Below are 16,534 nucleotides of genomic sequence, written 5' to 3' on the forward strand. Positions count from 1 at the left end.
GGACGTTAAATTAAAAACAATGGAGTTGTTGAAGCAGAGTCATGGAAGATAGCAACGTAAATGGGAAATGATTTTCATAATAGCTGATGCTAAAGGTAATTTCATTATATATGGTTTCATGCAACCTATAAAAGTCGGGAAAAAAAATGGTGATATTGGGGTTGCTATAAGTTGTCGCTCGAATGCTTTCATGGGTTTCTTAAGTTACATCTTAAGCATATACATGGTGTTCATGATTGTTCCAATTTGATATATCAATCAAAATTACAAAGCAAACACAGTCAAGATTCTAACTTGCAATCAATATCGCAAAAAAATTAGTTTAAGCCTTTAATTCAAGTAGCAACAGCAATAGTCATACACTATTAAAACATGAAATTATCAAAATCCAACTTATGAATCCGAAAATCACAATGCATTACTCTCAGTACCTTCATTTCCAACTTGAAGGCCAGAATCCATGAATCCCGTAGCCGGTCTTCCAATTGTCCAAATACACGACCTTCTTCACCGCCCAGAACGAAACGAACAGCGCCACGATCATAACAAACCTCTGCGCATTCAAATTCCTCACCTTCACGAGCAAATGCGTCACGAACGCCAGCAACAACCCGACGATCGTGTACAAGAACCCGACTGCGAACCCTTCGGCCCCGAGCTGCATCCCGGACCCTTGGTAGAAGAAGATCAGCTTGTTCGGGTCATTCCGATCGGCCAAAAACATCGGCATTTTCCGAATTATGTTGTGCATAGCGCCGGAAACGCTGAAGAAGTAGACGAAAACCGAGCCGGCGAGCCAGAGCTTGGGATCGTGAAGCAAGGTCTCGCCTTTGACGATCTTCTTGATCGCGAAGGGAATCCAAATCAGGGTCGCGACCGCGATGAAGGCCAGTTGCTTGGTGGAGAGGAACGGAGGGCGGTGAATCGGACCGACGGAGAGCTTGGTTTTGGCCTGGACGAAATCGGCCATCGACTCAGCGAGTCGCGAGAAATCGCCCTGGTCCATCTGCTCCGATTGCTTGGGAGAGTGGTGCGGAGCGACGAGGCGGATGTGAGGGAGGGCATTGACGCCGAAGAGAGAGAAGCTCTGCTGAGACTCTTTGAACTCGATGTCGCAGAAGAAGAGGTTGGGGGTAGGGTTAGGGTTGTTGGCGATGAAGGACTGGGCGAGGAGAGAGAATTCGGAGTGGAGGGTTTTGAGCTGGAGCTCCGACTTGTCGTGGAGCTGGGTGGCGTCGAAGAAGATGAGGAGGTAGTAGGGTCTTGGGGTTTTCGTGGAGGTGAGGTAGCGAGAGATGGAGTGGTCGTCGAGGTGGATAATGCCCGATTTGGATCGGGATTGGAGGGATTGGAGCTCCGAGACTCGGTCCGAGTCGGAGGAGCTGGTTGAGGTTGAGATGAGAAGAAGGGAAATGAGGAGAAGGAGGGGAAGAGAGTGAGTGGGAGACATTGTTGTGGGTTTTTTGGGGTTACAGAGAGAATGAGTTTGGTTTTGTTTTTGTTTGGAGAGGATGGATTTTTTTTTTTTTTTGAGGAGGAGACTTTGACTTTGACTTCTGGACTTTGTTACCAATGGCTACATGTCGTTTTACTTGCATTTGTGGTAGGAGAACAGGAAATTGGTTGGTTCCCAGTTTTAGGGGTGTGCTGCAAATCTGCCAAAATCGGCCCAATTCAGTTTGCCAAGCTGGGCCACTTTTTAATGGTTGGTGGGTCAGGTTGGGTTATGAATATTTTTTTTAAAAGTGAGTACAGTTGGGTTTGAGTTATAAAATTCATAAATCTACTTAAGTCAACCTGACTTACTTATATTTAATATATATTTTAAAAAATAATTTGGTTATAAATTTGTTCTTATTTGTAGTGGTGTTGTTCTAATATTCAATTTAATAATAATAATAATAATAATAATAATAATAATAATAATAATAATAATAATTAAAAAAAAAAAAAACCTATCCAACCCATGGGTAAAATTCGACCCAACCTAATCTGCGTGGGTTGGGTTGGACCCTTATGATGGGTTGGGTTATATTGGATTATTTTAACCCACCATGATGAGTTAGGTTGAAAAAACTCCTCAACCAGACCCAACTCGACCTATGCACACTCTGAACTAGTTTTTATCGGTTGAAATTAGGGTTGTCCAACCCACCTGGCCACCCGCCCAACCCGCTTCCACCCAATCTGACTGCTCTGGTGGTCGAACGCGGGTCCCGTTCTCCAAAACTCAACACCAACGAGTCGATTTTGAGTCCCCTCCTTCAAAACCCGTGAAACTTGATCCGCCCGAAGAGCATGAACATTATGGGGAATTCTCCAGCTCTTGATTTCGCAAATTTCGTCAACCAAAACAATCAGATCCGACCATATTTGGTGAGATTCGGCAAGATTTGAGGAGATCCAAGCTTATTTCGGCGAGATCTCGACCATATTTGGTGAGATCTGGCAAGATTCGAGGAGATTCAAGCTTATTTCGACGATTTTCGATGCAAATGCACTGAGTTTTTGCAGATTCCGGCGAGTGTTTTTGAAGATTCTAGCAACTCTTTTAAAAATTCCGGCGACTCTTTTGAAGATTCTAGAGACGTTTACAAAATCCGGCAACTCTCTAAACTGATCGAACACTACCCAAACTCGAAATCGACTCGATCGATTGATGCCAGCGGTCGGTTTCGGGCCCCTCCGCCTTCCACTCGACTCCGGCAAGTCGGGTCTGGGCTAGGTCGAAAACCGACCCAGCCCGACCCGTGACAGCCCTAGCTGAAGTATAGATTTTATTGGTTTTGGTAGTTTTTACCGGACTAATTTAGGGTCTAGTTTTCGATATGATTTTTAAAACCAATCAGTAGGAGTCCTTTGATACTTGCTCCCCTAGCTAGCTCCTGTCTTAGTGTTTCATATACAAACTTCTAGAATTCAAAATTTTAAAAAAAGAAAAAGAAAAAAAGATTTATCTTGTCTAATTAATATATGCAACATGTAATATTCTATATATGCTCACAATTCTTTGAAACTGTGATATTGTTTGACCAACTAAATTATATAACAGGCTGGATTTTACTGCGATAACAAGTATCTTTTACCAAAGAAACATATTGCAGATTCAAGTATGAGAATTAGTTTGTCTTGAATTTCATTTTTTTTAAATAATAATAAATGAAAAAGAAAAAAAAAAGGTAAGTAACTAAGGATGCATTGGCAATGGCATTAGGCTCTTCAAAACCACATTTTAGCTAAAGTTTTGACTAAACTCATCCCAAAGTATCATGCATCAAGCTCCATAAATTCTCCCCAAAAAAAAAAAATGTAAACAATGCATAGCGGGCTCAATACATTGATTGAGCACTGTTCACTCAATACATTTAAAAAAAAATAAGTTTTATATTTATTGTGGTTGCAGTTGGTTGTGGATTTTTCTGAATGTTTTTGAGATTATAAATATGAATGAATAAAAGATATGCATATTTAATTAAAATATTGATATATGTATTGAAGTTTGACGTAGGTATATGTTAAAAATAGATAGCAAAACCACACAAAAAGTTTACTTAATTTGGCTGAAAGTGTGTAAAGCCTAATGTGAACGCTGTCACATCTCCCACTATGCAAGAGTAAGAGTTTTATACATTTGATACAAGCTTTTATTGCAGTGAGGATTGACCTTTGCATTGTGACTTGACTTGAGAGTACCTCCCAATACAGCTCTATGAAGCGATCTTTTCGTCAAGTCGCAAACTGCAAGCATTGCCATCCCCATTGTAAGTAAAAGCATAAAAAGATTATAAAAAATCCCTAGCAAGTGAAATAATTTTTTAGCGTAAATTTGTACTAATTATTAGAAGCAAAGATGCTAGCTGAAGAACTGAATTGGATGCTGCCAATCAGGTTTTCCGACTTGACCTTTGCATTGGATATATAACAAATATTAGGAGCTACTACAATTTCTATTAGGAGTCATAGAGATCAAGAAATAAGACTACATCAGTCATTCTGAGACCTGAGTGAAGTCAAGAGTAAAAATTTAATGCTATACGCCTATACCAAAATGTCAGATTGAGGAAACCAAAATGCTTCGCACTTGTAAAGGCAATGAAAGAACAAAATAAAACTCCAATTTTGTAGGCCAAACGGACTTACATGAAAGAACAAAATAAAACTCACCTCAGGATTGATGCCGACATCAAGATTAAATCTGCGAGGGAGAGGAAGACTGGAAGAGCCATGATATGGAGAAGGTTGGTAGCAAATTTTAAAGGAGAATTTAGATGAAGAGGAAGACAGAAAGGTTATGCATTTTGAAGAGAGAACGAGAAGAAGACTGAAGGTCATGCATTTTTAAGGTCCAATCAAATGCATTGAAATGTACAATCATGAAGGGGTTTGAGAATATAATTTTCCATGAGATGATAACAGATGATGAGGAGGCGATTAGATCTATAACAAATTTGTCAAGCGGACCTAGGTCTGTAAGTTTCAACAATTGTCAAAGTTCTAAGGTCAAGAAGAAAGAAGCTAAGAAGTTTAAGGAGGCTAAAATGCAGAAGACTGCAGAAGCTTAAGGGCCACTACAACCACAATTGGATTTGTAATATTTTTTTAATAAGGCAGTGTTCATGCTCCCAAATGGGGGAAAATAGGCTTTTGCCCTTATTTTATAAAATATCTAACACAATGTTCTTGTTTTGAAATTATTATGCACTGTATCCCTGTTTTAAAACTCAATTTTCTAAAAATTGAATTCTATGCATATTTTGCCACTTCATTGAAAAATATATATATATATATATATATAACTCGATTTTAAGAATATTGAGTTTTATATAGAACTCGTTTTTGTTAAAATCAAGTTTCAAAAATAGGAACATTCTGCTAAATAGTTTCAAAACAAGAACATTGTGCTAGATATTTTAAAAAATAAGGGAAAAAGCCCATTTTCCTCCTCAAATGGGATATCGATAAACTCTTGGAAACGTTTGGTTAGCTGTGATATACTCTTGATGTGATGTATATTACGATAATGTGACATTAAGATTTTTGGTATATTTTATTTTTTCTAACATTACCATCAAGGACGGAACCAGGATTTTGATTGAGGGGAGGGGGGGGGGCGAAATATGAATAACATATTTTTAATGAAAATGGAAATTACCGTCCATTTGGCACTAATTAACTATCAACGCACTAATATGCAATCAGAAAAATGCTAAAACTATCAGAAAATTTTTAACAAAAAATTTACAAATTAATGTAATTAGTGTCATTTCAACAAAATAATAAATTAGTATTTATATTAATTTTTGAAATTGATTACACATTATGCAGTAAAATTTGTTTTATACCTAATATTACTCATTCAATTAGGAGAATAATGAGAGTTGAGAGAGGGTAGAGAGCTCTCGACTAAGAGAGAATTGTTTAAAAACAAAGGTAGCAAATTTTATACGGTGACCGTTTGGGTTTGATTAAAGGATTTATGTGTTTAGGTATCAATCAAATACTATTTCGAGTTTATTTACAACAATAGTTTGGTATAAACTTAATTTTTTTGCCTCTCTTTTTCACTTATCAAAAAACAAAAAATTCTAAGATTTTTAAGTCTTTAAAAATGATATATCTTATCAATAAAAAATGATATAAGCAATAATAACAATTATCATATTATAATAACATGTCCCCCTGTAAACGTGTATGCCTAGATATATTGAAAAAAGAAAAAAATCAGATGAAAAGGAAGAGGTTAAAAGCTTAGCACATGTCCTAATGGTGGTGGAATCAAAGCTATAAAAGACAACGTGTGAAGGGTTATAGAAATTACTTTCATCATTTATTACTCTCACGTGGGATAAGCAGATTCAACAAGAAATGGAAATTAAGAGGTCCAAACCTTATGTGTTGAACAAACAAAGAAAAAGACAGAGAAGAAGAAGGAAGAAGACGAAGTAGGCGACTGAGAAAGAAGATGATAAAATTCTGAAGAGGAAGAATGAAATATTTGAATAAAAGGCAGCTAGGTAAGGGGTGGTCTAATGACTTTTTGTATACTAATGGGTTTTTTTTAAAGGTTCGCCCGTCTCAACCCTGAGGTTGTTATGTCTCTAATTATCATAATTTAAAATTATAAAATATATCACATCACTTTCATCTCATCACCTTTCTATATAATGTAATTTTGTGTTCTAGTATTAAGATTACATTAATGAAATATTACAATAATATAATATTACAGTGTAATGTAACATCACAGCGAGCCAGACGCTCCCTTAGTGTTATATTTAAAACTGAATGGAAGCCCAAAAATGACATTGAAAGAGAGAGTTTCTCGAGCTTGAATGGTGTTTACTATTGGTTCATAGGTTGGTCCAAAACCATCAAGAATGAGGAGGATAAGATACTCTTCAACAGAGGTGTTCCTCCTGCTATTGCAAGGTTGACAAAAATATTTTATTTTGTGTCTAGTTTTATTTTTTTTGTGGATTACATGAATTATAATACTTCTCCCTTGATTTAGAACATGCTTGACATTGTGGAGAAACTTGAATAGTATGTGTTATATAAGTGCTAAGATATTTCTAATTTTGTGTGAGTATGTACTAGTTTATACATGTACTCAAGGGTTAATTAAGAAATTGATATTTCTTGTTTGTGTACCCACTATAACTTAGTTAAGTACTGTCATGCATTACATTTGCATTTTATACATTAAGCATAATGTGTGCTTTTGTTTTTGGTCATAAATTTTTGTTAAACCAAATTTTTTTTTTTGTGTTTTGTCTTACATATCATGGATTTGTAATCAAGATTGGCCATATTATCTTTACATAACATGTTTATGTACATTGTTTAGCTTGGATGAGCTTATTTTATTGCACTTTACTAGCTTGAGTTTTGTAGTGCATGTTGTGTGAGAAGATGTTTATATTTTTTGATAACATGATCTTGATCTTGAAGTCACATATCTTTGATTGTCAGACTTGAATTTATTGAGAAATGCATAAATAACCATCTCACCACTGTTTATTAGCCAATCATGAACACCTTAGTGCATATCGTAAGATTTTGTGCTCGAGAAAGTGTAGCACATGCACAAAAAGAACACAAGGTGTAGCCTCGGTTTAAATGCTAAAATTGGTATGTACATTATTGGACTATAATAATTTCAATCAATTAAAATTGGTGTGTACATTATCTTGGCTATTTTAATAAGTTTCTGATCAAATAAAATTGGTGTGTATATTATGAGGCAAATCAAGAAACTTACATGCTTGCAAGCTTTTATTCTAGGAAATGTGAGAGTTATATGATGTAACTCTTTAGATGATAGTCTCTTTCGAATTTATGTGATGAATTTTGTAGAAATTGTGATTGAGTTATATGATGTAATTCTTTAGATAATAGTCTCTTTCGAATTTATATGATGAATTTTGTAGAAATTGTGATTGATTACTATCTACTTATCACCTCACATGTATCTCAAACTTTTGCTAAATGCACACACTTCAAAAGTTACTCTTTGCTAAACTTGGGACATATTATTGTGTGTGAATTTGTTTTGGCCATCCAAGATTATATGTTCCTTGATTTTGATGCAAAATGTGTTTAAAGTTTGTGTTTTGAGGGCAAATTGGTTAAAAACTTTGTTTTGAAGTTTTGGGTTGAAAACTCGTGTTTTTGAAAAACTTTTAAACTCATTCTCATGCATTTCATCTATGAAATAACTTGGTTTGAGTGGTTTCTGCAAAATCTTTTATTGTTTTTCAAAAATAATTGTTTTCCAGAATTTCGATCGATCGATGGTGTTTTTTGATCAATCGAAAATGCGTTAAAATTTTTGGTTAGGTTCTGCCTGACTCAATTGGTATTCGATCGATGCTCAATCGATCGAAACTGAAAAATTTTCAGTTTTTAAGTATTTGACCAAATTTTTTTTATGCATCATTTATGTTTAGGATTCACATGCATTGCACTGTTTTTTGTATCCATCTTGCAGTCTTGCAATCATATCTCTCATTGGTTTCACACATAACATGCATACACTTTGCTAAATTGGGTACTCAACTTGATTTAAAAATTGATTGATTAATTTTTAAGTTATGTACTTTTAGTATATGCTATTTTTTATGTGTGAATTGCAGAAAATATTTTTCTTAAGAGATATGATGGATAATCAATGTGAAAATATTTTTCTCCACTCATGCAACTGTTTATGGGTCATACAGTGTCAAGTTTGCATTTATTGAAAGAGAGAATATTGTGTATCCTCAACTTATTTTGAGTTTGGCTTGTGTTTTTTTTCATCCCCACCTCCTATTTTTCCCCAAAACTGTTTTTTCCAATTTTTTTTTCCTATTTTTATAGGGGAAGAAAAGTTTTTTTTTTTTTTTTTAACCCTTGCTCTTCATAGGGGGAGTTTTCTCTATTCTCTATAGAGCTGGATTCTCTTGTTTCCTTAATTCTCTATTGTCTCTTGACTTTTGTTGCGTATGTTTTCTGTCTAACTTCTGATTAGATTGTCTTTGTCAATTCGTGACAAAAATAGGGAGAAATAGATGAAATGTCTTTGGGATTCCTGTTTGTTTGTTTTGTTTAGGGGAAGTTGAATTTGTTTTTAAAAAGGGGAGAATATAAAAACTTTTTGATGTATCTAACTTAGGGGGAGAGTTAGTTTACTTTTGTTTTTATGTTGTGTTTCATATTAGTTTACTTGTATTTTTCACACATGCGTTTATGTGTTTGTTGAGTGTTTCAGGAATATACAAGTTGATTCAGTCGTGCTGTTGTCTACACTTGCAACTGATGGATAGTAGTTAGGTTGAATTTGTTATGTTGGACTATGTTTTTGTAATGGGCTGTTTTTATGTAAACTTTGAGCATTTTGTTATGTTTGTGTTTTGTCACGGATTGCCAAAAGGGGAGTTTGTTAGGTTCTAAGACTTTTAGATTTAATTGTATTAGAACATTAATTTGTAATGTTGACAAACCATGATCAAAACGTTTTAGTCTTATTTAGACTGCTCAAAGTATGTGTCTTATATGTAAAGTTGGAATTGAGTTGCTGCAGAATTTACTGTGCAATTCTGCCTGACTCGATCGATCGAGAATTAGACTCGACCGATTGAAAGTCGTGCAGATTGTTTTTTTGTAGAATTTTCTAACACAGCCCAAACCCATTTTACGTGTAGGGTTTTATGTTTTGCCCTAGGTATAAAATGGAAAACTCTAGCCTTGTTTTTAGTAGTTGTTAATGCTGTGTGTGTGAATCTTCTGTGAGATTTAGAGGTGTTTGTCTTCACACATACTTAGGGTTATCAAGGATCAAGATTATGTCAAGAACTTGATGATCGTTTCAGTTGCAGATTCAAGAGCTTAAAGATATACAAGCGGGAGTGCTTATGCTTGTGCTTGGTGAGAATCCAAGAAAGAAGTAGTCCGTGGACTCGAAGCTGTCACGTGGTCGTGGTAGTAAGTTTCCTACTCGAGGTAGCAATAGGATGCTAGTGGTCTAAGTCGCTATTGTGTAAATTTCAATTCTCTCATAGTGGATTCAGTTTTACCTTGAGGATAACTAGGTTAAATCCTCCCCAGGTTTTTTACCGATTTGGTTTTCTTGGGTCATCATATCATTGCGTTCTTTATATTTCCGTTGCTTTGCATGATTTAATTTATATGTATTAACCTAGATCTGCATAATTTACCTAAGTCAATCACTTGGCTAAATAACTAGGTTAAACTGGTTGTATTTAAGGGGTCTAAAAACATACAACAACAAATTACGATAGAGAGATTTCCTCTCTTGGTGGTCTAAAGTTGAAGCTTGAATTGTAAGACTGAAAGAAAGAGATTGAGACGCATAGCATTTTTCCATCGATACCCACAACCACAATGTATTTTCCTTGTATAAAATGAACTTCCACTTAATTATGTATGACATAAAATTCCCTTGAAATTCTCTTATGATTAAAAAAAAATTAATGTATATTATTTGTACCAATGGTATGAAATATTCATTCCGTTTCATGAATATTGACAAAAGTTTTAAGATTCTTGTGAAAGTGTTTAAAATGAATAAATAACTAGGACATGATTATGTCTACATAACACATGCTATTTATCGACCTTGAACCATTGTAATAGTAACATTGTTAACAGAGCATTTTATTTGTCTGTGTTGAGAGGACTTAGTATCTAAGGCAATCTGTCTTTCAGTAAATGCCGGTTGCTTTGGATGGGGCAGATCAACAATCTCACTTTTAAGCATGGAAATAACAACAAATACAATCGGCCTATCTTTGGCAAATTCCTACACGCATAACAGGCCAACATGTATGCATCTTAAAATCTCCATTTCAAAGCAAGGTTCAGATATGTTTGGGTCTATTAAGGCTACAATATTGCCTGCATTCCACAATTTCCATGCCTACAAACATGAAAAAATATTGAAATTCTTAGCATCAATATTGAAACTTATAAGAAATTGACAAGCATTGGAGGTATTAAAAAAAAAAAAAAGGCAATGAGATAAAGATGACTTACATATCCTAGAAGACTCATGGACTCATCATGATAAAAACTAGAGTTTCTTCTTCCACTTATTATCTCTAGTAACAACACTCCAAAGCTGAAGACATCTGATTTCTCTGAAAATCGTCCTTCCATTGCATATTCAGGAGACATATAACCACTAAATTTCAACAACAAAACACATTCAAATCTTGTCATCACATATTAGCAATAGTATCTAATTAAATTGACCAAAACCAAAGGTACTTACTAAGTTCCAACGACCCTATTGGTATTGGCCTGGTCTTCATTACATCTAAAAATCTTGGCCATTCCAAAATTTGATATTTTTGGATTTAGCTTTTTATCCAATAAGATGTTACTTGCCTTTAAATCCCTATGAATAATCCTTAATCTAGAATCCTGATGAAGGTAGAGTAGACCTCGACCAATTCCTTCAATAATGTTGAACCATTTTCTCCAATCTAGTAGTTTTTCTTTGTGTGGAGCTATCAAGTTTAAGCAAAAAGAAATAAGAGAGAGAAACTCACACGGTAAGTGAACATATTGTTTGCATTTTGCAAATGAAGTTCACGTGGTGAAGTTATAAGAAAATTAGAAAGTCTGTTTCAAATGAAGTACCACGACAAAGAATCTTGTTCCATAGTCTACAAAATCATATTACACTGATTGTGTTTCTGGCAGAAAATTTAACAATGTATTGTATTTCTATTATAAGAAAGGGTATCAAAATTAACTAACCGAATAGGAATGCATCCAAACTTTTGTTTGGCATGTATTCATAGAGCAGCATGTTTTCCTCTCCTTCAACACAGCGACCAAGGAGCCGAACAAGATTCCGGTGTTGAAGTTTGGAAATTACCACCACCTCATTCATAAATTCTTGTAACCCTTGTCCAGAGGCTTTAGAAAGTCTTTTTACTGCTACCTCTTGTCCATCTGACAATGTTCCCTATAAACAAACATCAGATGGTTAATTCGATATTCAAATTATTAGACAAGAAACCTTTAGTAAAACATGTTGTAGCATTTTAATATTATATAATTAAAATGAATAAATATAACATCATAAATGTAAAAGTATGAGAGTTAATACGTAAGATAAATTAGACAATTAGCAAAATGTTTATTCCTACATTAAAAATGAGACAGCCTCCTTTATTGTTTTTAAATGTAGAAATTAATGAGCTAAAAGGTGTTAGAGCAGATATTGGGTCAAAACACGAGGAAGGATCCATTACCCTGTATACGGGACCAAATCCACCCTGCCCAAGCTTGTTAGATAAATGGAAGTTATTTGTTGCCTTAGCTAGCTTCTCAACATTGAATAGCGGTATCTCCTGGACTTTGACTTGGGCCAGGTCGTCACTACTAAAATTTTGTTGTGCTTCCCCTCTATTGAAAAATAATATCTCCATCGCTTCCTTTTTCCTTGCTACTGTTCACCATAGTAGTGAGTAATGTAATATATATAGCACCATTTCCTAGTCCACTGATTGTGAATATAATTACCTTTTTGATCTGTCATCCAACTCCACAGTAAAAAAGTGCAGATGGAAATGAAAATTGCTCTAATAATCACACTGATTGTGACAACTTTTTTCACATCTCCCACTTTATCTGTAAATCAGAAGGGTAAAAAAAAGTATAACACTTATTCAAAAATAATATATATATATATAGGGGCCCTCCTAACAAAAATTCTAGCTCTGTGAACCACATAAATCATTACCTTTATAATTTTTTATTTTTTTTTTCATTTCTATATTATATAATCTCACTGTTATTGGCTGCACACAGCAAATAATTATCAAGACTTCACTATCTATCAAGTCTCAATACAAACAGATTATCAAAAAAAAGTCTCAATACAAAAAAAAAAAAGATTACTAAAATGTTCTTTTCCTTTTCTTTTTTTTTGTTCGAATAACTTTTATGCTGCAAGGATTTCATTAGCTTGTGAGTGTTAGCGGATCAACCATTAAGGATTTCATTAGGCCAATTAAATGACCTAGGCCCCCAAATGCAACAAAAAAAAAAAGAAAAGTAATAATAATAATAATAATAATAATAAAAACAGCAACAACAAGACCACCCACTTCGCAAAAAAAAAAAAAACATTTAGGTCATTCTATTGGTCAGTAGAATGCATTTTCTATCTCTCTTATGGTGTAAAAATTTTAATTAAGACCCAAAAGATTTATTCATTAAAAATTATTTTTTCTTCAAATGTTGTGCACCCTGTTAATGTGTAAAAATTTTAATTAAGACCCAAAAGATTTATTCAATAAAAATTATTTTTTCTTCAAATGTTGTGCACCCTATTAATGCGTTTTAATCTATTAATAGAAGTTTAAGAGTGTAAAAATTTTCAATCTCCCAAATAAATGGAGAAGTGGAAGATGAACAAAATCTTCCCTTCTTAGTATCTCTATTAAAATTAAAATATGAATTAACGTCAGCAAGAGAGTCTGCTCTCCTTTCATCTTTATTTAATTTTGAAAACTCAAAATCTAGACAGTGATAACAAAACTAACTCACCAACTTCTGAATAGGCAACACGAATGTAAAGATCAACTCCGCCGCTGGGCAATTTCTGTGTGTCAATTAAGCTTCTAGTCCATGACATACAACCAGTGCCACTATCATATGCATAAGCTATACAAGAACAATTCTCTAAACACTGTTGTTTGCAATAGTCTTCTTGAGCAAGTGATGAATCTGCAAAGTCTGGCACCTTCATCCTCTTCAGTTTTAAAAACCCATCCATTTTGACGGCTTCAATGCTACTGTTCACCACCGCACACTGTGACGATGGTGTCCTCCTCACACATCCACTAGTCCAATTTCCTCTGTTCCATTCTTTTGTGTTCTTTGGCTCAAACCCAGGTAAACAGCTGCAAATTAGCGAACTTTGTGAATTACAGCTTCCAAATGCCCCACACATACCATAAACATCACACTCACTCTTCACAGCATTCCAAAAGATTCCCCAATCGTCCTTCTCATAATCCCAATATCTTGCCACTACATCTCCTTCTATAGTCAAGACATAATGAATCGAAGAATTGGTCACATAAGAACAACTGAAATAATATGTTCCATCTTGATCCTCTAGGAGACTAAATCCATCATAATATACTGAATACATCTCTGGTATTCCAATAAAGCTCCTTGAGTTCCACGGGCCACTGCGCCAAAATGGGCTACCACCTTTCCAAATGAATGCTTGAACAAGACCTTGAGTTTGAGGTTGAATACCAGAGGAGAAGCTTCCAGTGGATGGATCAGAAGGGCTTTTCCATGATGTAAATTGCACTTTCTCACCTGTTCTTATGTTAGTACTAAATTTCATCCTTTGCAAGAGTGTATCAGAAGGATGTTGGAAACTCTCCCAGACGATTGTCCCTGTAGTGCTTTCTTGCAAGACTAAGTTCCCCGAATCTAAAAGCTGGGCACTTGAATTTGCAACAGAGTTTTTAACATTTGATGACCAAAGAATCTCCTTTCGTCCATTTATTATTACAAGATTTCCGTCCTCAGATATAGTAAGAACCCCAGAAGAATAATTGAGGGGTTTCTCTCTGTTAGCTACCCATTGGGCAGGTAGAACAGACTTTTTATTATACCATATTCCGAGGTAGCGGTTGGTAGAATTTACAGGGCTGAAGAATCCTACTTTGAAAGCACTCCCATTAGAGATTATGTAGTCGGAGTCTTTGATGGGTTGAAGAGATGTAATGGTGTCTATGGCAGAGCCAGAATATAAACAAAAGCAACATAGCAAAACTAGAAGAACTGACATGATTTTATTTCGAACAAGTTCCATAACTTGTTCAATGCTTCTGGCTTGTGTGGTTTTATGCGGATACGGATACCCCAATCATCTATTCAGACCATTATAGATGCAAACCGAACATGGTGGGTGGGGAGACCTTTAATAGGACCCAATGAAAAAGGGCACGCTAAAGATTTTGACTCAACAAGACAACAAAGCTGGACAAACGAACGGGTTTCCTAATGTTGATTTTGGATAACAGGCGCAGTCATTGCTTCTTTTCCCCAGTTCCCACATGGATTAGGATCCGGTCACAAAAGTTTTTATTTTTTACTTTAACTTTTTACTTTATTTTTTCCTTTTTCTTAATCTTTATTAATCAATGGTTGAGATTGAAAGTTGCTTTTTGCAACTATCAATCTTAACAATTGATAGTAATTGTATCAGGTGCAATACCCTAGGTATTGCTTCTGATCTCAATCCGTTCCCACATATATCAAACAAAGATTCTAGTTTGTGAGAATCACGATTTTGAATACAAGGAGCAGTTATTGCTTTATTTGCCTCTTTTCTTATACATTTCTTTGAAATCTCTCACAAGACCTTTATTGACTGAAAGGTCCTTTGATAGTGACTAAAACGTGAAACATTTGCATCTCGTGATAAATCACATATGGAGAGTTTGTTGTAGAATCGCGCCAAGATGAAAGTTAGAGAGTTTTTTAACCTTTCAATTTTAAAAAAAATCTTTTTAAACTCTCTCTCTCTCTCTCTCACTTTTTATTCAAATCTGGGATTACATATATACCCTAATTTTGTATTGAAGTCATAACAGCCGTAGGTTTTAATTAGCTCAATTAATAAAGTTTCTTATCATTAAATAAAAGATATAAGGTTCAAACCCACCTCATTCCAACTTATGCTTAAAGAGTGAGGTTGATATCAACAACATATTGGATTCTTAGAAAGAAATATATTCATAAAATGAGTGTAACTAAAATAAGAATGTTAAGATAAATAAGTAAAAATACACTAAAAAATAGGATTCAAAATGAGGAAATCCACTTAAAGATAAGTAAAGCCCCTCACTTGAAATGATTTAGTTATGTTTAAAGGAGAGCAACTAATGCACCTTAATTGGAGACAGCATCCTGGGTTTAAATTCTAGTAGATGCACATATAATTTTAAGTCACTTCTGAATCTGAATTCTAATTTCAACATAGGAAAAATGAAGTGGTCATTTTGCTAGTTTTTCTCTTGGATAAGAGGAAGGTATCATATACAACAAATAATCTGAGGTTTTATTAGTCTCATTGAGTGATTATGAGCATGCCCATATTTGTCCCAACGTGCAATGAATTAAGCAAGAACCAGAGAGAACAAGCTAACATGTGCCTCACTTGGTACTACAATCATGGTTATATACAGGAACCGAGGAAGCGGAACTTTTCATTCTCTCTTTCTTAGAATACATGTACGCTTCTTTGTCTCAGATCTCGAGATGTTTGGATATTTTAATTTGAATCTCATGAGTATTCTAGAAAAGAAACAAAGAGACTCATGGCATTATAAAAATTGGTCTACAGATTATGCTGGCCAATTTACAAGGGATGGTTTCAATAAAATTGGTAAAGACTCCAATCATAATGTCAAGAACCAGACTAATTGCAAATGTCTTCCGAAAGAGGTTGTTACTTAAACCCCGATGTCTTTCGAAACAGGTTGTTACTTAAATTCCGATATCAAACGCTTGTGTGTTGCTTGAGTAGGTTTAAGCCCCATGTTCAACATTTCGTCATGAAATTTTTTGGCTTTTCTTAGTTCCTTTACGTGAAAAAGTCCACGAATCACAATTGTAAAACTTTCATTGCTCACCAAATTCTTCCCTCTCATCTGATCCAATACCCTGACTGCTTCTTCAATCCTCTTTGCTTTGAAAAGTCTATTGAGAAGCACATTATAAGTGAAGGGAATTAACACAAAATTCCCAAACCTGTAAGAAACAAAATAGAGAAAAAACACATGCCAAAGAAAAAAAATAATTACACGCACAAAACAGTATTTACGTGGTTTGGCAATTTGCCTATGTCCACGAAGTTGTAAGGATTTCACTATTATCAAGTAAAAATACAAAGTGCGGCTTTACAGATTTTTCGCTCTCTCAAAAACATAATCAAGAAACCCTAATCACCAAAAAAATGGTTTTTATATCTTGCGCACAAGATTCACAATGA

General features: G+C 34.7%; 1 protein-coding gene and 1 pseudogene across 1 annotated transcript; both read right to left on the minus strand.

Annotated features, from left to right (window-relative positions):
• Positions 1–294: 294 nt before the first annotated feature.
• LOC142636740 (putative dolichyl-diphosphooligosaccharide--protein glycosyltransferase subunit 3B) lies at positions 295–1,525 on the minus strand. The gene has a single exon (XM_075811026.1). It carries the CDS (start codon positions 1,448–1,450, stop codon positions 434–436), a length of 1,017 nt encoding a protein of 338 aa, XP_075667141.1. The 5' UTR covers positions 1,451–1,525; the 3' UTR covers positions 295–433.
• Positions 1,526–10,108: 8,583 nt separating this feature from the next.
• LOC142637348 (G-type lectin S-receptor-like serine/threonine-protein kinase At1g11300) lies at positions 10,109–14,359 on the minus strand (annotated as a pseudogene).
• Between the last annotated feature and the right edge of the window lie 2,175 nt (positions 14,360–16,534).

Source organism: Castanea sativa, chromosome 5 (assembly GCF_040712315.1).
Source record: "Castanea sativa cultivar Marrone di Chiusa Pesio chromosome 5, ASM4071231v1".
In the NCBI taxonomy this organism is placed as follows: domain Eukaryota; kingdom Viridiplantae; phylum Streptophyta; class Magnoliopsida; order Fagales; family Fagaceae; genus Castanea; species Castanea sativa.

Coding starts and splice junctions, on each gene's coding strand:
- LOC142636740 (XM_075811026.1), bottom strand. CDS start 1,450: ATGTCTCCCACTCACTCTCTTCCCCTCCTTCTCCTCATTTCCCTTCTT.